The sequence below is a fragment of the Somniosus microcephalus genome, chromosome 26 (assembly GCF_052327205.1).
Source record: "Somniosus microcephalus isolate GS21.2 chromosome 26, FLI_Smic_1.0, whole genome shotgun sequence".
Taxonomy (NCBI): domain Eukaryota; kingdom Metazoa; phylum Chordata; class Chondrichthyes; order Squaliformes; family Somniosidae; genus Somniosus; species Somniosus microcephalus.
The window spans coordinates 10019533-10045136 of record NC_141012.1 but is presented as its reverse complement, the minus strand read 5'-3'; the positions used below and the strand labels follow the sequence as shown (position 1 = coordinate 10045136).

The 25604-nt window shown below is 46.6% G+C and overlaps 1 protein-coding gene across 3 annotated transcripts in view; it reads right to left on the bottom strand.

The window, feature by feature from the left end:
• LOC147100277 (D(2) dopamine receptor B-like) overlaps positions 1 to 25604 on the bottom strand; it is a 148897-nt gene that overhangs the window by 15619 nt on the left and 107674 nt on the right. For all 3 annotated transcript variants that reach the window (XM_085967799.1, XM_085967798.1, XM_085967800.1), the window contains 2 exons: positions 4714 to 4823; positions 2116 to 2252 (listed from right to left, as the gene is read on the bottom strand). In XM_085967799.1, coding sequence (XP_085823925.1) covers positions 2116 to 2252; positions 4714 to 4823 — 247 coding nt within the window. The remainder of the gene's footprint in view (positions 1 to 2115; positions 2253 to 4713; positions 4824 to 25604) is intronic.

Here is a 25604-nt window from a genome sequence, read left to right as displayed (position 1 = left end):
ACAGCAATGTGATCATGACCAGAGAATTGATTTTTTTGGTGTTGGTTGAAGGATAAATATTGGCCCCAGGACAACGGGGAGAACTCCCCTGCTCTTCTTCAAAATAGTGCTTTGGGATCTTTTACATCCACTTGAGAGGGCAGACAGGGACTCGGTTTAAGGTCGCAGCCGAAAGACGGCACCTCCGATAGTGCAGCACTCCCTCAGCACTGCACTGGCGTGTCAGCATGAATTTTGTGCTCAAGTCTCTGAAGTGGGCCTTGAACCCACAAACTCTGACTCAGAGGTGAGGGTGCTGCCCTCCGAGCCACGGCTGGCACTACCGTAGGAACTGGGAACTGGCATCCTACCACCTTGCGGCATCGTAAACTGATGCATCAGCATCCTCTCTCACTGGACTGAAGCTCAGGGTTTAATTTCCATTCAAGCAAAATTATTTTGCACAATATTCATAGTTGTTTAATGGCTAATGGCTGCAGTAAAATATTACAATAAGGGATTTGATGCAAATACCTTAGTCAGTTAGCTATCAGAGAGATTTAAACCCTCAGAGAAAAAAGAAATTTAACTGACGGAACTTTAAGTAGCACTTGATATTCCAACCACACAAAAGGAACAAGTGAAATTATCTGACTGAAATCAATTATTTATTGGAACTATAGATTTTTTTGTTCCTTCTAAGAAATGCTTGACCTCCAATTTGGCAACTGTCCACAGTGACAAGATTGAAAGTATTTTTTATTCATTAGCAAGGCCAACATTTATTGCCCATCCCTAATTGCCCTTGAGAAGGTGGTGGTGAGCTGCCGCAAGGTGGTATAATGACAGTTCCCAGTTCCTACTATAGTGTCAGCTGTGGCTCAGTGGGCAGCACTCTCGCCTCTGAGTCAGAAGGTTGTGGGTTCATAGTCCCACTCCAGGGACTTGAGCACAAAATCCAGGCTGACACTCCAGTGCAGTGCTGAGGGAGTGCTGCACTGTCGGAGGTGCCGTCTTTCGGCTGCGGCCTCAAACCGAGTCCCTGTTTGCCCTCTCAAGTGGATGTAAAAGATCCAATACTACTATCCGGAAATCTCTCTTAACCGGCAAAATTCAGGAGTAGGTTCAGGTAAGTTTTACTTCATATCAGTGGCCGTGTAACCGGGGTTCCTGGATCTGTGGCCGTGTAACCGGAGTTCCTGGATCTGTGGCCGTGTAACCGGGGTTCCTGGATCTGTGGCCGTGTAACCGGAGTTCCTGGATCTGTGGCCGTGTAACTGGGGTTCCTGGATCTGTGGCTGTGCAACAGGGACTCCTGGATCTGTGGCCGTGTAACCGGGACTCCTGCACCTGTGGCCGTGTACGGGGCTCTCGTACCTTGGTAAGTATACCTCTCGGTAGTCCGGACTTTTTGATGAACCGGCACCACGCCGGTCCCGTCGGTGCCGGATAAAAAAGAGTTTCCTGTATTTTGAAGAAGAGCAGGGGAGGTCTCCCCGGTGTCCTGGCCAATATTTATCCTTCAACCAACATGGACTGCAGCGGTTCAGTGCTGTTAGGGAGGGAGTTCCATGATTTTGACCCAGCGACGATGAAGGAGCAGCCAATATATTTCCAAGTCAGGATGGTGTGTGACTTGGTGAGGAACTTGGAGGTGGTGGTGTTCCCATGCGCCTGCTGCCCTTGTCCTTCTAGGTGGAAGAGGTTGTGGGTTTGGGAGGTGCTGCCGAAGAAGCCTTGGCGAGTTGCTGCAGTGCATCTTGTAGATGGTACACACTGCAGCCACGGTGTGTGTGTGCGCGGGTGCTTGTGCGCGTATTTCTGTGTGTACGAGGGAGTGTGTGCGTCTGTGTGTTGAGTGTGGATTTTATAGCTTCGTAGAAAGCACAGTACAGAATGAGGCCATTCAGCCCATTGCAGCAGTGCCAATGCTAACTCTTCAATTGGAGCCATATAATCTAACCCCCTATCTCTGTATCAGTTTATATTCTTCCTGTTCAAACATTTTAACATTCTTCAAATCAATCCTAGCTGCTTCTTTTGAAGATGAACATCTAACTGTTCTCCTAGCAGGAACAGAACAACACATCAAATAAGAAAACGAGGACATTTTATTCAATTAAAACGTGTTTCTACCTGTGTCGTTCAGTCCAAATAGTAAGGGGCAGGATATGGCAAAGGACAAGGCCCAGACAGTGGCGATCATAACGGTGACTCTTCGCCTAGAGCTGTACCGGGTATTATAAAGCATCGGCATGGCAACAGCAGTGTACCTGCAACATGAGACAGCACAAGAGGATTATTAAGGAAGTGGCTAAAGCAGCATGTACAGTAAACCTTTTTATCCAACTCCCTGCTCCATTTTGCTTGTGCACTTTTATGTCAGAACCTTTTAAATTTTAAAGATTTGACTGTGTGGAATTCAAATCTTAGCTTACTTTCCGATTATAAAGCAACAATCAAATCGGAGTAATTCCATTCTCTACTTACAGACAGATTTATATAGAGAGTATGAAAGCAAGAGATGGGCAGAAAGAGAAACCCCCCCACACACACACACACACAAACACGCAAGAAAAAGAAAGAGACAAACACATAGGCAGATAGACACAGACATACACTGGTAGAGAGAGAGAGAGGCACAGCCAGACAGACATACAGAAACATGCACACCTTGACAAATAGATTGATAGAAATGTTGGGGTAAATTTTCACCTTCACCTCCTGGGCAGTAATCTGTCCGAATGGATCACCTATCTGTTATAGAACCAGCCAGATTTTATGGCAACACAGGAACAGGAGGAGGCCATTCAGCCCCTCGAGCCTGTCCTGCCATTCAACTAGATCATGGCTGATCTGTATTTTAACTCCATCTACCTGCCTTGGTTCCATAAGCCTTAATACCCTTACCCAACAAAAATCTACCAATCCCAGTTTTGACATTTTCAATTGACTCCAAACCTCAACAGCTTTTTGGGGGGAACGAGTACCCTTTGTGTGAAGATGTGCTTCCTGACATCACCCCTGAACGGCCCAGCTCTAATCTTGAGGTTCTGGACGCTCCCCGCCTCCCCCCACCGCCCCCCGACCCCCCCTCGCCACCCTTGTTCTGGACTCCTCCCGCCAGAGGAAATAGTTTCTCTCTCTCTACCCTGTCAACTCCTTTAATCATCTTAAACACCTCAATTAGATCAATGGGATGAAAATCGGTCGGGTTCTGTCATGGACAGGCGATCTGCTCCGCCATATTACTGCCGAGGTGGCGGAAGTGAACTTCACCCCCACAGACACTTTCATATTAAGATTTGCCGGTCACTGGTTATTCCATGGGTTGAAGAACGGTACAAGTCTCATAAACGATTGGTTGGAGCCATTGATCCATTTTCTTGCTCGACGAACTCTCTAAAGCTACATGTAAAGATAGAAATCGCATATATCTAAAGCTAGTGGTCTCCAGGTTCACTGATGATCTTCTCAAATCTCCCGGTTTCAGTGAGACTCCGGGAAAGTGTGCCGTGAAACCTGTGGGTGATGCTGGTGCCTGGTGAGGCTCCGTTGGGCATTCTCTCATCTCCAGCACAGCAGGGCAGGCAAGTGATTATTGTAATCAATCAAACGTTCCAAAACACAACAACATCTGCATGTTATTTTAAACGGATAAAAACGGAAAATCTGTAATGCACTAAATTTGCTAATTATATCGTGGCAGTTTGAGAATTGGAATAAAAATCTGGAAATAAAAAGTTGTGTCAGTAAAAGCGACCGTGAAGCTGTTGGATTGCCGTAAAAAACCAACTGGTTCACTGATGTCCCTTTAAGGAAGGAAACCTGCCGTCCTTGCCCGGTCTGAGCCTTTCTGTGACTCCGGTCCCCACGCCAACATGGTTGACTCTTAACTGCCCTCTGAAGCAGTCTGGCAAGCCACTCAGTTGTAGCAATCCGCTACTAGCGGTTCAAGAATACCACTTTCTCAAGGGCAACTAGAGGTGGGCAATAGATGCTGGCCTTGCCAGTGATGCCCGCATCCCGAGAACGGATGAAACATCCAAACCCCTAGTTTAGCGCCACCGTTCTGTGACAGGCGGTCACACCTGCAGCTGCCACACATCTACCACTAGGCGGGGCTTGATATGTTCGCAGATTGCAAACCGTATACAGGAAACTCTCGTTTAAACGGCACCTAAATATCCAGAATTCTCTATTAACCGGCAAAATTCTCGCTCCGAAAACAACACCTCAATAACCGGCAATGTTGCCAAGTCCGAGTCCGAGTCTCCCGCGGTAGCCGAGTTAGTCAGTGGGGGTAGTTCTCCAAATTGTCACTACTCGGCTTCTTGGTGCTGTCGGAAGCCGGAACACCACAATAACAGGAGTCTGACTCTCCCGCGCTGCCGGTAGTCTCTTCTGATCTGCCATTTTACAGGGGTACTGTGTGTCTCCCACGCTGCTGGTAGTCATTGCATTGCATTGCCCTCAACTGGCAGTACTGTACTTAATCAAGCATCTTCCACCATCCATTTAACACAACATTCTGTAGGTGAGTACCCAATTACTGTATACCGCACATTTCTTGATTTTTTTATTTTTCTTTGTTAAAAATAGCCTCGGTAGATAACCCTCTCCGTCATCCGGAATTTTTGATCAATCGGCAACACGCCGGTCCCGTCGGTGCCGGATACCAAAGAGTTTCCTGTACCTACAACTGCAGAGCGATATTGCAAATGCATACGTTACCTGTCGATGCTAATGGCACAAAGGTTAAGGATACTTGCTGTGCACATCATGACATCAAGAGTCACAAAAATGTTACAATGGATCCTGCTGAATCTCCACTCTCCCACCACCTTGGAACATAAAAATAAACACAGAGCTCAGTGTGAATGGAAATGATAGTGACAGCTTCACAAATTAGAAATACCTCAAGTTACACAGCATCTCACCTGGTTAAAGCCCTTCACGTGATGAAGTGCAATCACTGTTGGTATGTCGGCAAACACAGCATCCATTTCTGCCCCAGCATCGCCCGTCAAACAACCATGTGGCAAATAACCAGTTAATCGGTCTCTGTTTTGGTGGTGCTGTGGGACAGGATATGGGGAAAACATCCTGTTGTTGTTCAAATAACCCCATGGGATCTTTTAACCACCTGCACTAGCAGACAGGGCCCTCGATGTGATGCCTTTTGAAAAAAAAAACGCAGCTCCAGCAATGCGGAACCCCCTCAGTAAAAGAAAGACTTGCATTTCTATAGCGCCTTTCACAACCTCAGGACGTCCCAAAGCGCTTTACAGCCAATGAAGTCGTTTCTGAAGTGTAGTCACTGTTGTGATGGTGGAAACACAACAGCCTATTTGTGCACAGCAAGCTCCCACAAACAGCAATGTGATAATGACCAGACAATCTGTTTTTGTTATGTTGATTGAGGGATAAATATTGACCAGGACACCAGGGATAACTCCCCTGCTCTTCTTCCAAATAGTGCCGTGGGATCTTTTACGTCCACCTGAGAGGGCAGACAGGGGACTCGGTTTAACGTCTCATCCGAAAGACAGCACCTCTGACAGCGGCGACCCTCCCTTAGGGCTGCACTGGGATTGTCAGCCTAGACTTTGTGCTCCATGCTCTGTGAGTGGGGCTTGAACTCACAACCTTCAGACTCAGAGGTGAGTGTGCTACCCACTGAGTCATGGCTGACACTGTAATGACACTACAACACTGGAGTGTCAGCTTGGATTATGAAGCCAATCTTTGGCACTGGGCAGCAGTAGCTTTGAACCCACAATCTGCTGACCCAGAGCAGACCCAGATTGGTGTGATGCAATTGAGCAAAGATGTCAATAAATTGAAAACTCTTAGATCTGACAAATGGTACAAGACTAGAATAATTACTACTCAGCTAAAACATTTTAGTGACAAGGACTGGGTGACAAATTGCATTTGAACATGATCCTTTCAGCTGTGAGATTAATGGTTGTTGAGGAACCATAAAGCCTGATACATAAATCATCCCTTCTTTCATGTTTTATGCCCTTCAGGTTTGTAATGGGCGGCTGATCTGATATCGCCCATTCTACACTGTCGCCCAAAGTCAAAGATTTTATGATAGGTGGGTTCGGCTAATCTTATAAAAAAAGTGAATGTGAGTAACTTGGAATTATATGGTCAATTCTACAATCCAACTCTCCCATTGGGTAAGCCTTAATTGTCCAATCCATGCTCCCAGTGAGCGTGGGTCTCTGCTGGGGGCATGGGATCTTGGGATTTCCCATAAATTCTGTGCTCCTGTTGATGCAAGTAGATATTCCTGTCACAGATTTCTTTCCTCCTATTCACAATGCCATTTGTAAATTTTACAATGCTATTTTATTCAGTCTCTCCCTCCACATTAGTGAAGGAATCCCTGAAGATCAGGCTGTAGAGTTACTTTATCTTTGAGTCTTTGTGTTAAAATACAGCATGTGTGCGTAGGATCTCCCATAGCTGAAAGTAAGTTAGTGCATTATCTCTCTCTTACCTGTTGCTGTCCACAGAACCACAGAAACCCCACAGTGCAGATAGAGGCCATTTCGGCCCATCGAGCCTGCACCGACACATATCCCACCCGATCCCCGTAACCCCTACACCAACACATATCCCACCCGATCCCTGTAACCTCTACACCAACACATAGCCCACCCTATCCCTGTAACCCCATGTATTTAATCCCCCTAACACTAAGGGTCAATTTATCATAGCCAATCATCCTAACCCGCACCTCTTTGGACTGTGGGAGGAAACCGGAGCACCCGGAGGAAACCCACGCAAACACGGGGAGAATGTGCAAACTCCACACAGACAGTCACCCGAGGCCGGATTTGAACCCGGGTCCCTGGCGCTGTGAGGCAACAGTGCTAACCACTATGCCACTGTGCTGTCGTCTTGGCTTTGCTCCTTCTCTCTGTCTCTCTCTCCACTTCTCAGAGAAGGATTCAGGCGGGGAAACAGCAAGAGGGAGCAGGCGATTGGCCAAGGTCCAGCAGGCGGAGGCCCCATCGGGGGGTGGGGTTGGGGGGGGGGCGCGGGGTGGTGCCTGGGTACAGCTGAGGCCCAGGAATGGCCAGGAAACGGTGGTGGTGGTTGGGGAGGGTGAGGGGTGCGAACAAGCAGGAACACAAAAGAATTTAAAATAATTGTGTTGTAAAAAAGTTTAAAGCCTGCAAAATCTTTAAAAAAAAACTTAACTGAAGACTGTGGTAACTGAAAGCTGGGCTTGAGCTCTCAAGTTCAAGTAGGCGCCTGGGTCACCTATCTTGGAGACCAAGTGTGCACGGTTCACAGCAGGGGAATGAAATCAATAGAAGAACATGACAGAAAAGCGTGACAAAGTAAGGGAGCACCAGTGTGACTGTGACAGGAAGTAGGTGTTACACAACAGGAAGTGCACGCAGATGCAAGACTTTTAGTAGTTTTTCATATTATAAGATGAGCAGATAGCTGGTCCTCTGATTGGGCCATTGCTGCATCCAATGCTTCACTAATATCTCCCCCAGTCTCCTTCATTACCCAAAGATATTACATAGAATTACATAGGATATACAGCACAGAAACAGGCCATTCGGCCCAACCAGTCCATGCCGGCGTTTATGCTCCACTCGAGCCTCCTCCCGTCTTTCCTCATCTAACTCTATCAGCATAACCCTCTATTCCCTTCTCCTTCATATGTTTGTCTAGCATCCCCTTAAATGCATCTCTACTATTCGCTTCAACCACTCCCTGTTGTAGCGAGTCCCACATTCTCACCACTCTCTGGGTAAAGAAGTTTCTCCTGAATTCCCTATTTGATTTCTTGGTGACTATCTTATATTGATGGCCTCTAGTTTTGCTCTTCCCCACAAGTGGAAACATTCTCTCTGTATCCACTCTATCAAAACCTTTCATCATTTTAAAGACCTCTATTAGCTCACCCCTCAGCCTTCTTTTTTCAAGAGAAAAGAGACCCAGCCTGTTCATCCTTTCCTGATATGTATACCCTCGCATTTCTGGTATCAACCTTGTAAATCTTCTCTGCACCCTCTCCAGTGCCTCTATATCCTTTTTATAATATGGCGACCAGAACTGTACTCTAAGTGTAGTCTAACCAAAGTTCGATACAGGTTTAGCATAACTTCCCTACTTTTCAATTAAATCCTTCTAGAAATAAACCCTAGTGCCTGATTTGCTTTTTTTAATGGCGTTATGGATCTCGGAGTACAAATACGCAATTCACTGAAAGTAGCGACGCAGATTTGTGTATTTGTACTCTGAGATCCCTTTGCTCTTCTGTCCCACTTAGATTTGTATTTTCCAAGTAATATGTAAACTCCCTATTTTTATTACCAAAATGTACGGTACATAGTGGTTATGTCACTGGGCTAGCAATCCAGAGGCCTGGACTAATGATTCGGAGACGTGAGTTTAAATCCCACCACGGCAGCTGGGGAATTTAAATTCAGTTAATTAAAATCTGGAGTTAAAAAGCTAGTATCAGTAATGGTGACCATGAAACTATCAGATTGTCATAAAAACTAATGTCCTTTAGGGAAGGAAATTGGCCATCCTTACCCGGTCTTACTCCAGACCCACAACAATGTGGTTGACTCTTAACTGTGCCCTCTGAAATGATGGCTCACCAATTAGGGATGGGCAATAAATGCCGGCCTTGCTGCACGTCTCATGAATAAAAAAAAAATGTCATACCTCACATTTATCTGTGTTGAATTTTATTTGCCAATTATAAGTTCATTATGTCATATTTGTCATCTGGCCCAGTGGATTTGTTGATCTTCAGTCCTTTTAATTTATCAAGTGCCTCCTTCCTCCTCACTGATTGATCTGGCCTGGGAGTGATCGATGGCGATGCTGGATGCTAAAATGGGAACTGGTCCAATAGCCAGTTCCCTCTCCTCCACGAGGCCAAAATTCACACAGTAAAGTCAAAAGCTGCTTCACGGTGTATGGAACAAATAATAGTACTGTAATACCACACGTCTCACTTCCTCACAGGATTCTGTCGATATTGCTGCATTTGCGAGAAGGCGAGGACAAATTACTTGCCAACAAAAATTATCCTAGCCTGCGGTAAAATCTAGGTAATTTTCAGGACTTTTTAAAATGAGCAAAGTTGTGAGACACATTCGATTCACCACATTTAGGAAATGTAAAACCTGTTAGAAATGAAGAAATCTGTACAAATCTGAACTCGTTGCCAATAGTACAGAGATAATCTGATCCTATCCCTGTGCACTGTGTGGGGAGGATCGTCGCAACGTTCTAAAAGGTTGTCAGACAATATGAAAGCAAGCCACAGAGCACGGAAACTGGGCGAGGAGATAACCTAGTAGTGTGTTGCTTCTGCGTGCACGACAAGTTCATGATATTGGCCAAACTGCTGAGGGAGTTTGCGGTCGGAGGCTTCCCGCGGGGAGATGCCTCCGATCCGCAAATAAAACGCCCGCGTACCTGGTGGTCCAGGAGGTACGGAGACTCGGGGTCCTGGGCCTCTCCGGGTACCCACGGGTAGAGGCCCGCGTATCCAGGGGTCGCACACTGTTTGCAAAGCGCCCCTGGGATCACGTGAGTCAAAGACTCAGCTAGTGAGATACAGGAGAGAAAGGCAGTGTGATGGGTAAGACACTGGTCTTAATTCTTAAAGAGGTAGGAAAGTGTTGAAGGAGTACTTTTTCTTCAAAGCACTCCTCCATTTCTCTATAGAAAATAAATATACAATGGAATCCGATTGGTTGGTAGTGATCGATTTGGGCAGATTTCCAGAAGGTGACTAAATCTGATGGTGGCGCTGTGCAGCACTGAGAACAGGTATTCCCGTCAAATTGGAATTTACTCAGAAGGTTGTGGGTTCAAGTCCCACTCTAGAGACTTGAGCACATAATCCTATCTGACACTCCCATTGCAGTACTGAGGGAGCACCGCACTGTCGGAGGTTCCGTCTTTTGGATGAGACATTAAACCGAGGCCCCGTCTGCTCTCTCAGGTGGACATAAAAGATCCCATGGCACTATTTCGAAGAAGAGCAGGGGAGTTATCCCCGGAGTCCTGGCCAATAATTATCCCTCAACCAACATCACTAAAACGGATTGGCCCGTAATTTGCGGCCCCTACGGGTGCTTACGAGGTGTGTATGCGCCACCGCAAGTTCCGGATTTAGGCCTGTGCTAAAACCCGGAACTTGCAATCTGTCAAGAATCTTCTTGACAAATCCTCCGCATCCCCGGGAGATGAGCCTCCATGGGCAGAGAGTTACGCTATTTGCCCAACTTAAATGGCATCTTTTAATTAATTTTAAATATGTAACTTTTTAAAACTTTGATGTGTAGATGTATTTTTTGGGGTATTCCCACTCATGTTTATGGGGTTTCTGTACATACGGAATCCCCCATAAATGAATGGGGGATTCCCTTCTTTTATTGGCTGGGCCGGCCCACGTGATCACAAGGGCGCTTTGCAAACCGTGTGCGACCCCTGGATACGCGGGCTTCTACCCGCGGGTACCCGGAGAGGCCCAGGACTCCGAGTCTCCGTGCATCCTGGACCACCAGGTACGCGGATATTTTATTTGCGGATCGGAAGCATCTCCCCGTGGGAAGCCTCCGACCGCAAACTCATGGCCATTCTCTGATCATTGACTACATTGCTGTTTGTGGGAGCTTGCTGTGTGCAATTTGGCTGCCGGATTCCCTGCATCGCAACAGTGACTACACTTCAAAAGTACCTCAGTGGCTGTAAAGCACTTTGGGATGTCCTGAAATATAGAAACATAGAAACATAGAAGATAGGAGCAGGAGTAGGCCATTCGGCCCCTCAAGCCTGTTCCGCCATTTAATGAGATCATGGCTGATCATTCAAATTCAGTACCCTGTCCCTGCTTTCTCCCCAGAGCCCTTGATCCCTTTAGCCTTAAGAAACATATCTAACTCCTTCTTGAATATATTTAATAAATTGGCCTCAACTGCCTTCTGTGGTAGAGAATTCCACAGGTTCACCACTCTCTGGGTGAAGAAATTCCTCCTAATCTCTGTCCTAAATGGCTTACCCCTTATCCTTAGACTGTGACCCCTGGTTCTGGACTCCCCCGCCATCGGGAACATCCTTCCTGCATCTAGTCTGTCTACTCCTGTTAGAATTTTATAAGTTTCAATGAGATCCCCTCTCATTCTTCTAAACTCTAGCGAATATAAGCCTAATCCACCCAATCTCTCCTCATACGTCATTCCTGCCATCCCAGGTATCAGTCTGGTGAATCTTCGCTGCACTCTCTCCATGGCAAGAACATCCTTCCTCAGATAAGGCGACCAAAACTGCACACAATACTCAAGGTGTGGTCTCACCAAAGCCCTGTACAACTGCAGCAAGACATCCTTGTTCCTGTACTCAAACCCTCTCGCTACGAAGGCCAACATATCATTTGCCTTCTTAACCGCCTGCTGCACCTGCATGCTTACCTTCAGCGACTGGTGCACAAGGACACCCAGGTCTCGTTGCACTTCCCCTTCTTCCAATCTATTGCCGTTCATATAATAAGCTGCCTTCCTGCTTTTGCCACCAAAGTGGATAACCTCACATTTATTCACGTTATACTGCATTTGCCATGCATCTGCCCAATCACCCAACCTGTCCAAATCATGAGCGGTGCTATATAAATGCATGTTCTTTCTCTTTAACTTCCAGCCATACTTTGAATATAACTTTTAACATTGTTCCCATGGCCTTTATTTGAAAGCAATCATTCTTTGTATCACCAGTTTGGGTCGGGCGTGGGGAGGAGAAGTTAAATTGTTGATTGATAAACAGCTGTTGCCTTGCCGGTACACAATAATGGAGTACCTTGAGACAAAGATCTACTGCATCTCAAGAAAGACCGCTGAACAAATGTTCAAAGTTATTATTAAAACAGTGCTTTGAAATTCAATTCAAATTTAACAGGTGTCTGTTCCCAACACTGCTCGGCTGTTAAAGACAGCCGTGAGCAATGCTGAGAACATTCTTTATATATTCTTTCCACATTTGAAAACAAAGAACAAATAATCCTTCCTTCTTCCCAGCACAAATTGATCAGTACAATGATGCAAGCTTAAACTTAAATGTGTTTGGCCGACTGGGTTTGATCCTTATATCTGCGTGATCATGATAAGTTATTCCGTCGGATATAGAAACGTCTTGTCTGACGCACCTGTCACATTTGAAAGTGTCGCTTGCACAAAGTGTGTGTCGCACTTGCGTCCGAGTGAGGCAAATATATTTGTATAACAACAACAGATAGGGAACGGAACAATTCACAGTGAAGGAGCAGTTTAAAAACAAGACTAAGGGGGAAAAATTTGTCCCGTTAGCGGCAGCAGATGGCACACAGCTAGAGCATTATCGCCGGGGCAAGGCGAATCCAGCGCTGCACATCAAATTCCGCTCCTCCCCCCCATAGCGCCGCCGGTAACTGTTTTCACTGGGAGCCTCAACACCAGGTGGAGCGTGACGTCAGTGAATGTGCAACGCTCACTGATCGCCCGATCTGTGAAATTCATTGTCACCACCTGCCTTAGTGCCTGGAGGAAACAACGACAGGGAGAGCTGATGTGAAGCAACAGGAAGCTGGCTCCAGCGACATTATTTAAAGGGATCATCAGTAGTGACTCGCAGCTGTCAGATGAGTGGAGTTTCAGCGGTTTCTTGTCAGTTTCACATAGTGCAACAGTCTCATTTTGTGATTTCAAGGTTATTTAGTATCAGGAGCATTGTGGCAACTAAAAAGTAGCTACATTTATTCTTAAGAAAATCAAACTGCTACACTTGGTTACATTAATGGAGGCTGTACTGGCATTCGACCTCCAGGATCTACGGTGGAGGGAGCAAAGGCAATGAGAAAGACTGGAACACGTGGCCAGAGGGAGGAGGAAGACATTCAGGGCTCTCAACAGGAGGCCTTACCCTCCGAGGGTATTCCGAGCGCACTTCTCCTTCCTCCAATTAAGCGAGGAGCAGTGTATTAGAAGGCTCCGCTTCACCAAGGAAGTGATCACAGAACACTGCCACCTCCTGCAACCAGACCACCAGCCTCAGATCAGGGTGACCATGGCTCTCTCAATGGCAGTCCAGGTTACCATTGCCCTCAATTTCTTCGCCAGCAGATCCTTTAAGTCTGTAACAGGAGATATAGTGAACATCTCGCAGTTCGCCATTCATCGCTGCATCCGGGAGGTCACAGAGGCTCTCTACAGTAGGAAAAGTGACTACATTCCCTTCCCCATCACCAGAGAGAAGCAGGATGAGCGTGCATGTGGCTTTGCCAGGATAGCGGGATTCCCCATGGTGCAGGGCGTGGACTGCACCCACGTGGCTTTGCGGGCACCGCATAACAATCCTGAGATCTTCTGTAACTGCAAAACCTACCACTCACATAAGGTGCAGTTGGTGTGCGACCACAAACAGCGAATCCTCACTGTCAATGCTCGCTATCCTGGCAGCAGCCACAATGCCTTCATCCTGCGCCAGACCAGTTGTAAGATTCAGATCACAGGCTCACACAGATTACCCAACAGGGCTTTAGAAGTTGTAAGGCTTTTATTAAAGAGCTACAGTTTTAAAGCATAATCAGATATTACATATGGTTTAAGCCAAGGATAATAGACATACAACCCGTGACAGTAGGAGTGATCTACGACTCCCGAATGGAATGCCACGACCGGAAGGACGGGGAGGCAGTACGGTGGTCTCGGATTGGGTGGATTCCTGCAGTCTGCTGCAGCGGTCACTTCCATTGGGTCATCTCTCAAGCTGCTGGAGGTGTTAGGCCATCAGCCACCTCAGAGGCTAAATTTAACCAAGGTGTTAGGCCGTAGCCACCTTGGGGAAGCCTCTGCCCCTGACTGCCTGATTTCCTCTCTCGGTCGTCTATATTTATAGTTATTTCGGTGGGCTGGTAATCACCTGGTGTCAATCACTTGATCCCCATCCTATTGTCCAATTGTGAAGCGGGAAGGCATCCCTCACCATCCCTTTCTGCATGGCTGATGAAGCCTCCCTCTTATCTTTCTGAGGAATGTTTTGTTATGTTTCTTTAAGGACATTTTATGACTTTTCGGCTCCATTTTTGTCTATTATCCCACCACCCTGTGTTGTTTTGCATTTTACGATTCCCTTATCACTTCTATTTGTCTTTTGATGCTTGATATTCGGCCTCGCTGGCATTTCTGCTCTCTGTTCCCGGCTGCACGTTGTCAATCTCTGTTCTAAGAATTAAAACCCATCTTTGAATCGAACAGCTATTTCTTACACAGTGAACCAGCGCTCTTTCAGCCACCACATCAAGCTCGTGGCTGGCTGGCCGGAGACAAGGGGTATCTGCTCTCCACCTGGCTCATGACACCCTTCCGCAACTCCAACACTCCTGCCCACCATTCATATAATGAGAGCCATGCTGGCACCAGGAACATCATCGAGCAGACCATTGACTTGCTGAAGTAACGGTTCCGCTGTCTTGACCACTCGGGAGGAGCCCTCCAGTACTCTGAGCGGGTGTCCCAATTCATGGTGGTCTGCTGCGTGCTCCACAACTTGGCCATCATGAGGGTCCGGCCTTTGCCACTAGGAATTGTAGGACCATCTCAGGAGGAGGAAGAGGGAGAGGAGGAGGAGGAACAGGAGCGAGGGAGGAGGCAGCCACTCAATCAGCCTTCCGGAAGGACGGTCAATGATTGCCTCATCAGACTGCGGTTCGAATGAATTAAACCCCAGATCCCTGTTGCTCACCACATCCCCATCATTCCATCCCTGTCGCAGGCCATATCACAGCGCAAAGCTGAAATGAGACACACCACAAAAGAATCCAAACTGAATTAATAAATTTATCAAAAATCAGTGAACACATATTTACAACAAAAATATTAACTATTCACCCTTGTGCAATCCCTTAGTGCCTCTTGTTACTGTGCCTTTGCCTACTTTAGTGCTCCTATGAAGTGTTGGCCCAGTGGCTGCAGCAGGGCTGGTGGAAGGCTGCTGAGTGTCCATGTGGGAGACTTCAGATGGCCTTGCAGGACGCCCTCGACCAGCTCTGGGCCTGGAAGGCCCGGCTCTAGACTGCACCACCTCAGCATGGGCGGCAGCAGTCTGGGCTGGCTGGATGACAGGCAGCGACAAGGGCAATGGCGGAGTGGCAGTGGTGGGCGCAGGAATGCTGTCATCCTGAGAGAGGACAGCAGCTTCCTGCTCCACTGACCCACTGCCACTCCCCTGGGGCAGCACCTCAGCATCTCTAGCAATCTGTTGGAGCACAGATTGCTGACCTGCTGCGACACTGTGAAAGCCTCGGTCGATGGTGGTAGACCCAGCCACGATGGCAGCAGTCAGAGCTTGCGTGGCATCAAGCTGAGACTGCATGAGAGCAGTCTGAGATTGTTTGCCACCAAGCATAGACTGCATTACAGCACTAAGACGTGTCGCTTCCGCCTGTACTGCAATGGAAGCTGCCAGATTACCCATCACACTTGACATCAGGTCTAGGTTGCCATGGTCTCTCTAGGAGTCTCCCATCCTTTGCAGACTGGAAATGATGGGCTCCATGGCGTGCAGAGCCTTGTGTAATGTTGGAGGCAGACTCCTCCATGCTCCTTACCATTGCCGAGAAGCTCTCGGGCACCCTTGCCATTGCACCTATCATCTCCATGTGCATGCCCATCAACCTTCATCTAAATGCCTCCCCATCGAGGTCCTCATTTGAGTCCTGTGCAGCAGAACTCACCCGTGAACTCGCCCTCTGGGGAGCTGGCCCCCGAGCTAACCTTTCCCCCTGGTCTTGCTGCAGCCCACTTGTCCCCGGTACCTCATCCTGTGCAGATCCCGCTACTATACTAGCCTCTAAAGAACGTGTAGTGCCAGTATCTGAGCTGGTGTCTGCGGGTGAGACATGCAGTGACGCGGTGTGTCCTTCCCCCTCCTCTTCTCCGGCCTCGCTCTCAACGATGCCCTCAGGGACAGGCTGCTCAGGTATTTGCTCATTATCTGAAAACATAAAGGCACAAGAATCGGGTTAAGGTGAGGGGACGGGGCAGTAAGGGAGAAGCCTGTGCGCTCCTGCTCCCACCTGTTAGCCACCTTGGCCTGCAAGAGAAAGGAAAGTGTGTGAGTGAGTGTGGAGCAATGTGTTTGCGTGCTGTGCCTGCCATAGTTGAATAGCTGTCATTGTGTGCAAGGTGTGAGATGTGGGTGTGAGTGTTGATAGGTAGGGATTGTTGGTGGGTGAGTGCTGGGGGTGTGGTGCTTTGGGCAGTGTGTGCAGACTGTTGTTCAAACGGTGGTATGTAGCATTTGTTGAAGCATTCACTCACCCTGACCACCCGAGTGAGGCCGTTAAATTTCTTCATGCACTGTCTGTGGGTCCTGGGGACCACAGTGCTGCCCAAGATGTGCTGCGCTACTTCCCTCCACATTGTTCGGAAGACTTTTGGCGAGGGCCTCCTGCCACTTGCTGGGTAAAGCACCACCCTCCGTCTCTCCACAGCAAACACCAACGCCTCCAATGCTTCATCGCAGAATCTGCGGGCTCTCTCCCTGGAGCGTGGATCTGCCATGAGTACAGCTACTTCAATCCTCCGGCTCCTTCTCCTTGTCCTGTTTCTGCTTGATGAGGCAGCTGCACAGCCAGCAATGCTGAGAATAAGGTTCTGCAGCATCAATGAACCTCCCCTTTAAGTACTGAAAAAAGCCTGTGGCAATCATGACTTGCAATTAGACTGCACCCGATATTGGTTCTCCCTTTGAGTGTTACACCACTGAGCTTGGGCTTTAAGACTTGAATTAGGGCGCCAATCATTTTCTTTGCACAATGAGCATGAATTTTACATGCAGGCTAAAGCATTAGCGCCTGGCGCTAATTCTCCAACTTTTCTACTGATACCGCCCATTCCTGGGCTATAATGAATTTCTAGCCCTAATGGTCTTGAACTGTCATGCTAGTTTATTTCTGACCTTGATAACCTGGCCCTTCCTCAAGGGGAGAGGCCAGAGATTTAGAAGCAGCTGCCAATTTCCAGACGAATTTCCTTCAGCCGCAGCAATTAGGCTCTAGATGACCTTAGACCTATTATCCTATTTGCAACAATCAACTGTAGTGGAACAGGCCTATTATCAGCAGAATAATACATCAGGCATGATACCATACAAGGCACAATCTTTATGAACAGCCTATCACCTGACCTAGTGTGAGCAACATCATGGAGGCGCCAGATTTTAAAATAATCTTTGATGTTTTTTAAACAAAACAACAAAGTGCGGGCTCTTTTGCCGGCACTCCCGATCCCCGGGCCCCGGGTCACGCTGCGCAAGGCCCCTCCCCTTTAAGAAGGGGAGGAAGGCCTGCAATACTGCGGCGCGATGTGCTGCAATATTTCATCGCAGTGCCCCAAGAGGGATGCGGGGCGCTTCCAGTCGCGCCCCTCTTCCCTCTTGGGGCACTACGACTCAATTTCCATCACGGGGAGCGCTAATTTTTCCGGGGTGCTAAAAGTAGTGCACCGGCAAAGTTGGGGCGCTAATCAATTTTTAGCCCCAAATATTTTCACCTGTGAGTCTTGCTAAACCAGATTAACAACTTTCAGATGGGATGTTAGACCGAGATCTCACCTCTCTGTTCAGGTAGATAATTGGCCAGGAGCTTCCCCAGTGTTTTGGCCAACATTCCTCCCTCAATCAACACCATCGATGATGGTTAATTGTCACTTTGCTGTTTGTGAGATGTTATTGGCCCAGAATGGCTGCATAAAAAGTCAGTGGACTCCAGAAACAGTTCGCTGTTTGATGTTCTTTGAGGTGTTTTGGTGATAGGATAAGGTGCTATATAAATGCAAATAGTCCTTTCTTTCTTATTTTTCATGCTTCCACTCCAGTGACATCAATGGCAAGGAGGCATCCCAGAGCGGAAAATATGACTGTGACTTTCGACTGGCTTCAGAGCCATTGAATCCTGGGAGAACATTCTACCAGCTAGGATGTCTCCCCATCATTAATAGACAGAAGGACTTGCATTTCTGTAGCGCCTTTCATGGCCTCAGGACATCCCAAAGCACTTTACAGCCAATGAAGTACTTTTTGGAGTGTAGTCACTGTTGTAATGTAGGAAACGCGGCAGCCAATTTATGCACAGCAAGCTCCCACAAACAGCAAAGTGATAATGGCCAGATAATCTGCTTTTGATTGAGCGATAAATATTGACCAGGACACCAGGGATAACTCCCCCGCTCTTCTTCGAAGTAGTGCCGCAGGATCTTTTATGTCCACCTGAGAGAGCAGACAGGGCCTCAGTTTAACGTCTCATCTGAAAGACGGCACCTCCAACAGTGCCGCACTCCCTCAGTACTGCACTGTGAGTATCAGCCTGGATTTTGTGCTCAAGTCCTTTGAGTAGGACTTGAACCCACAATCTTCTGACTCAGAGGCGAGAGTGCTACCCACTGAGCCACGACTGACACATCACAAAGTGAGGAGACACGACAGAAATAACACATTACATCACAGTTATATAAGTATTTTTCTTTCAATAGGCATTGAAGGTGTGCTTTGAACAACAAATAAACTATTCCTTCTTGCCCTTTATTGAAATTTGCAGATCTTAATTTGTTAAAGTTCAGGATGATTAGATTTCACCTGCTTTCAAATGTAATGTTCCTTACTTCTGTAACAGTTAATGTGAAGCTAAAGGAAAACATTCTTTTGGAGAAAGTGATTATACATGAGAGGTTCTCAGTGAGTGTTTTGATAAGGGTTGGATTATCTGACATTGAAGGAGCTGAACTTAAATTTACAATTTTCACAGCGTTTTGATGGATTGGATGGAGAAAGAGTGACTCGCGCTGCCCTGATTGAAGCTCTTTTACATCATTTATATTACAGGCAGTCAGGAAGAGCAAAACTAATTCTCTCTGATTGGAACATTTCCACTGATTGTATTACAGGATCTTCGGGCCCTGATAGATCCCTTATGTAAATGGTTCTGCGTGTACGCTGTATAATTTTATGCCCCTTTTAAATTGCAGAACTACCTCTCCACGAAGCAGTTCTACAATGTGCTGGGGCTCCCGGCACTGTGGAATTCACTGCATTTACACGGTGACAATGGAGAGACAACAGTGCATGGGCGTTGTGTGTCAGCTGTGGCTCAGTGGGTAGACTCGCGCCCCTGAGTCACAAGGTAAGTGTGGTTCAAATCCCACTCCATGGAACTTGAGCACAAAAATCTAGGCTGACACTCCAGTGCAGTACTGATGGAGTGCTTCACTGTCGGAGGTGCCGTCTTTCGGATGAGATGTTAAACCGAGACCTTGTTTGCTCTCTCAGGTGGATGTAAAAGATCCAATGGCACTATTTCGAAGGAGAGTGAGGGAGTTATCCCCAGTGTCCGAGCCAATATTTTATCACTAAAACAGATTATCTGGGCATTATCTCATTGCTGTTTGTGGGAGCTTGCTGTGCACAAATTGGCTGCCATGTTTCCTACGCTACAACAGTGACTGCGCTTCAAAAAGTACTTCATTGGCTGTAAAGTGCTTTGGGATGTCCAGTGGTCATGAGAGGTGCTATATAAATGCAAGTCTTTCTTTTTTCTAGCACATGCACTTTGTTTAAGAGCTGCACCTTTCTTTTAAGAGTTGTACCATTTCTCTAAAGAAGCTTCTCCTGAATTTCTTTTTGGATTTATTAGTGACTATCTTATATTTATGGCCCCTAGTTTTGGACTCTCCCACAAGGGGAAACATCTCTACAAATACCCTATCAAACCCCTTCATAATTTTAAAGACCTCTATTGGGTCACCCTTCTCCTTTCTAGAAAAAAGAGCCCCAGTATGTTCAATCCTTCCTGATAGGCATAACCTCTTAATTCTGGTACCATTCTTGTAAATCTTTTCTGCACCATCTCCAGTGCCTCAACATCCTTTTTGTAACATGGAGACCAGAATTGTGCACAGTACTCCAAGGGTGGTCTAACTGAGGTTCTATATAAGTTTAACATAACTTCTCTGCTTGTCAAATCTATAACCTCCCCCGTCAGTATTGGAGATCCACTAAATAGACCCTTTTGTGTTTGCTGGTCCCTTCCTCAGGGCCATTGGACTAATGGTAGAAATCCAACTGAGATCAACTAATTCAACACAGACCAGGGATTGTGTTGTGTATGTACCTTTAAGAGAATAACTGGTCTCAGACTGCAGTACCGGCAGTGACCACCCCTGTATAAAAGGCGCTAGAGAGCCTCTGTTGTTTAGTTTCGTTATGGCCTTTCACCAGTAAAGATCTGTTTGTTTTCTCTCCTGCTAGTCCATGTCTCAATCATTCACGGACTTAACAGATTGAACCTAGGATCTCTGGCCCACATGGCACAATATCACAGTGCCACCCTTACCCAGTTAGCTGAGCTTTCTCATATATTCTTGTTCAGTGGGTACGGTAGCGTAGTGGTTATGTTACTGGACTAGTAATCCAGAGGCCTGGACTAATAATCCAGAGACATGAGTTCAAATCCCACCACGGCAGCTGGGGGAATTTAAATTCAGTTAATTAAATAAATCTGGAATTAAAAGAATAGCTCGTATCAGTAATGGTGACCATACAAACTACTGTGATTGTCATAAAAACCCATCTGGTTCACTAATGTCCTTCAGGGAAGGAAACCTGCTGTCCTTACCCGGTCTGGCCTATATGTGACTCATAGAAACATAGAAGATAGGAGCAGGATTGGCCATTTGGCCCCTCGAGCCTGCTCCGCCATTCAATGAGATCATGGCTGATCATCCAAACTCAGTACCCTGTACCTGCTTTCTCCCCATATCCCTTGATCCCTTTAGCCTCAAGAAATATATCTAACTCATTCTTGAATATATTTAATGAATTGGCCTCAACTGCCCTGAGTGGCAGAGAGTTCCACAGGTTCACCAGGCCCAGACTCAAGACCCACAACAATGTGGTTGACTCTTAACTGCCCTCTGAAGAGGCCAAGCAAGCCACTTGGTTGTAACAAACCACTACAACAAATTCAGCACTGTGGGAGTACCTTCACCACACGGACTGCAGCGGTTCAAGAAGGCGGCTCACCACCACCTTCTCAAGGGCAATTAGGGATGGGCAATACATACTGGCCTTGCCAGCGAAGCCCACATCCCATGAATGAATAAATTAAAAAAGAATCTTTGTTAACGTCGATCCAGCCTTAGACTTTGACCACTGTGCATCATGATGGAGGGAAATATTTAGCATGGCACATATGAGGGCCATTTTACCTCTCTTGAAGCATCTATGCTTTTAAAATCAATTATAAAATTCTCATCCTTGTTTTCAAATCTCTCCATGGCCTCGTCCCTCCCTATCTCTGTAATCTCCTCCAGCCCTACAATCCTCCGAGATCTCTGTGCTCCTCTAATTCCGGTTTCTTGAACATCCCCGATTTTAATCACTCCACTATTAGCGGCCGTGCCTTCAGCTGCCTGGGCCCTCAGCTCTGGAATTCACTCTCTAAGCCTCTCTGCCTCTCCACATCTCTTTCCTCCTTTAAAATGCTCCTTAAAACCTAACTCTTTGACCGAGCCTGTCCTAATATTTCATGTGGCTTGGTGTCAAATGTTGTTTTATGGCACTCCTGTGAAGCACCTTGGGACGTTTTACTACATTAAAGGCACTATATAAATACATGATGTTGCTGTTTATGCTGCGATTTTGTTAAAGGCACATGCACATCCAATCCCAATGGTCCTCCACTGGGCCAAACTGGTGTGTATTCTTCCCTTCCAGTTTAAACTGCTTCAAATTTGACCTCACTTTTGTTTTCCATCCATACTTAATAACGATAGTCTTTACAAATATACAAAAAGAAGAAACTATTTTTGTCCATGGACTAAAGCGTTTCAGTACCCAAAGGGTTAATGCTTACACAGAGACTGCCATCTGGAACATTCTGTCCCTGTGCTTTCCGATAGGAAATAACTGAACAGACAGGATAATACACAAAGTGTTGACGTGAAAGGGAGAGAGAATCGTCCATCTATGAAGTTAATAATCGGCAATTTTTATGCACAATCCCTGCACCTATTAATTGGGATATGAATTTCAAGACAGGAAATATTTGCATTGACGAGATGAAGCACAATAATCTGTTAACGCCAAGGTAACCTTGTCTGAAACTTTTTTTAAACACAGTTGAATCCATTAGTGGCTGATGAGGCTGTCAGATGTAAATCTGCTCATTTTCCCTGGTGAGAACACAGAAAGATCAAAGATTCATCACTCAAGGAAACAGCAGGCTTACTACCTGCAACCTGCTGGGGGAAAAAAAACGTGATTCAAGTGTAGATTTCAAGCCTTTTTCTTTTGTCAAATGTTTTCCGCATGATCCTGTGCAGTAAAATTTGAGTATTAATTCAGAGTCCTGATGTGTGACTACTGTAACACTTATTTTTTCCCCCCTGGCACTTAGCTACCATCTCCTGGTATCAGAATGATCCATTTGCCAGTTTTATCAATTCAGAAGCAACCAGTTTCGTTATCTCGAAGATGACAGCTCCCCTTCAGCGGCTCGCTAAATAGATTGCAGAAATTAAAATGAGCCGTGCAAAGGATAAATTGCCTGGTTGGAGTCATCTGGAATGGGAAAAAAAAGCCACTTTCACAATTGTTGTCGGGTTTAATCTAAGCTTATTAATCCAGCCTTCTGCTTCGAGTGTTGAATGGATGAGTTAATGACAAGTGTTGGCACTGTGAATGCACGCATGCCATTCCCTTTAAAGGGGCACCGCCTTTACGGAATGTCAGGTGGGGGGGGGCGGTGGGTAAGTCGGAGAACCCTCCTGTCCGTGTGTTCCTAGGCCCGGTGAAGATGGCCATTCACAGGTCCAGGACGAGCGCAGCCCTCGGAGGTAGTGGGAGCGGGGGTGGGGGGGGGGGTTGCGGGGAGGGATCTCGCTGGCTACCTGCCTCTCTTCCGCGACCTTGCCTGTGCCTGGGTGACCATGCAGAGGAAGCGCGCAGTGTCCAACAGTACGCTTGAGGCCTTCCGCGACCGGTGTGGGCACCGCAGGGTATGGAGTGTCTGACAGACACACGCTATAACATTATGATTTAGTTATATAAGTTTCATTTTGGTTTCCGTTTCAATTCTTTTATTCATTGCACCTCCTTGAAACAAAGGGGCATGTGGTATATAAATGCAAGTTGTTGTTGTAATCCCACCCGACTCTCATCCCATTGTGGGATAAATATTGTGCAGGTTCTACAATGAGTGGAAGATTCGCTCCCCCCCCACCCCGCTCCCCCCACAAGCTGCGCAGTTGAGAATGGCCTAACTTTGTCTTTGTCTTACATGTAGCCTCGATTTTAAAATTCTCATTCCTTGTTTTCAAATCCCTCCATGGCCTTGCCCCCTCCCTATCTCTGTAATCTCCTCCAGCCCTACAACCCTCCAAGATCTCTGCGCTCCTCCAATTCTGGCCTCTTGAGCATCCCCCGATTTTCTTCGCTCCACCATTGGCGGCCGTGCCTTCAGCTGCCTGGGCCCTAAGCTCTGGAATTCCCTCCCGAAATCTCTCCGCCTCTCTACCTCTCTCTCCTCTTTTAAGACGCTCCTTAAAACCTACCTCTTTGACCAAGTCTGCCCTAATATCTCCTTATTTGGCTCGGTGTCAAATTCTTTTTGATAACGCTCCTGTGAAGCGCCTTGGGACATTTTACTACCTTAAAGGTGCGCTATAAATACAAGTTGTTATTGTTGTTGTTGTAGGCGATACTTTTTTAATTGTGACCAACCATCACTACTGGAGAACCATTCGTTCTTCCAAGAAGAAATACTTCCAATGTTTTACGTGAGCTCGTTTATATCTTTCACCTCATCTCTTCAGAGATTAGCCCGCCGTTGCCAAATTGCGGGTAGACTCGCTGATGAGGCCAGTTAGGCGCCCAAGGCAAGCTCACCCAACATCAGCCTAGACCTCAGCCAGCATATTACCCTCAACACCGAGCGAACTCATCCAGCTCTGCTCCTCTCACTGGGGCTGCTGACGTGTTGTCAGCTGGAAGTCCTCTCCTCCTTGACATTGAAAAACTGCATCAAAGTGCGTGAGCTGTAAGTTTATGACCCTGCTTAACCCAGCGAGCAGGACTTTGCCTGAACCTACCAACGGTATCAGCATTAAAAGAACAGGGATCAGCATCTTCGATAAATTAGATTTACTGACATAAAATGGCTGTTTGCATTTAAGCGGTGACAGTAAATCATGGAAACTAGTCATTAAACTAATGGGCAGATTCGGTCCGTGGCAGACATTAGTTAGTAGCTTTTTTTTCTAGTTTCTTGGATACACCAAGCACCAGGAGGTGCATCAGAACAAAATCACATTAGCGTACAATGGTTATGTTACAGGACGAATAATTCAGACATCTGGACTAATCTTCCAGAGAACATAAACTGAAATCCCACCATGGGAGCTTGAGAATTTCAATGGAGAATTAAATCAAAGGGAGTGTAAACAGGAAGCCGACACATTCTTGCCCGTCTTACAGTGTCGCTCAAGTTGAATTCCTATCACCCTCAGACTCTCTATTCTCCCGCAAGTACAAGACTTCTTATGTCCTTCCCGTTTTCTTTTATTAGACCTTTTAATTAGGTTGAAAAAATCTCATCCTTGTTTTCAAATCCCTCCATAGCCTCGACTCTCCCGATCACTGTAACCTCCTCCAGCCTCACAACCCCCGACACCTCTGCGCTCCTCCAATTCTGGTCTCTTGCGCATCCCCGATTTCCTTTGCCCCACCATTGGCGGCCGTGCCTTCAGCCATCTCGGCCCTAAGCTCTGGAATTCCCCCCGTAAACCTCTCCGCCTCGCTACCTCTCTCTCCTCTTTTAAGATGCTCCTTAAAACCTACCTCTTTGACCAAGTTCCTGTCCTAATATCACTTCATATGGCTCGGTGTCAAATTTTGTTTGCCAATGCTCCTGTGAAGTGCCTCGGGATGTTTCACTATATTAAAGGTGCTATATAAATGCACATTGTTGTTATTAGTGCTCTTGTTAAGATGTTTGAGCCTTTTGCAAAGAGATTCATTCTAAACTGGATATACCTGGAATGGACACCAGCAAAGCATGGGCACCAATTACTACACTAACTATGATGACTTCCAATTGTTCTCAACACAGCTATCGGTCACCCTACTCTGTGCTATGAGAGAAGTGCAGTAATATGATGTCTTTGCAGTTTGTAATCCTGAGAAGATTGAAGCTGTGCCTTGGTGGTTGCAATTCCCGGATGGCTGTTGTACCTCATTTACTTTTAAGTAAGTTGACAATAGTTGTAATCTTTAGAATGTAATATCATTCTCACATGTAAAGGGATGCGTCAAGCCAATGACCCATGTATATTGAAAGCAGCATATGAAGATTTATCACTGCAGGCTCCCCTGTTGACATCTTTGCTGGGTCGAACCAGTGACATTAAGATGAATGTGCTCTCTTGCTTGCTATACATTTTTCATATGTTGCCAGTCAGATCCTACTCAAAATATTTATTAAACTGGATTCAGTCTGTATATGAGATATGGACACAGCTACCATGGCTCAGTGAGGT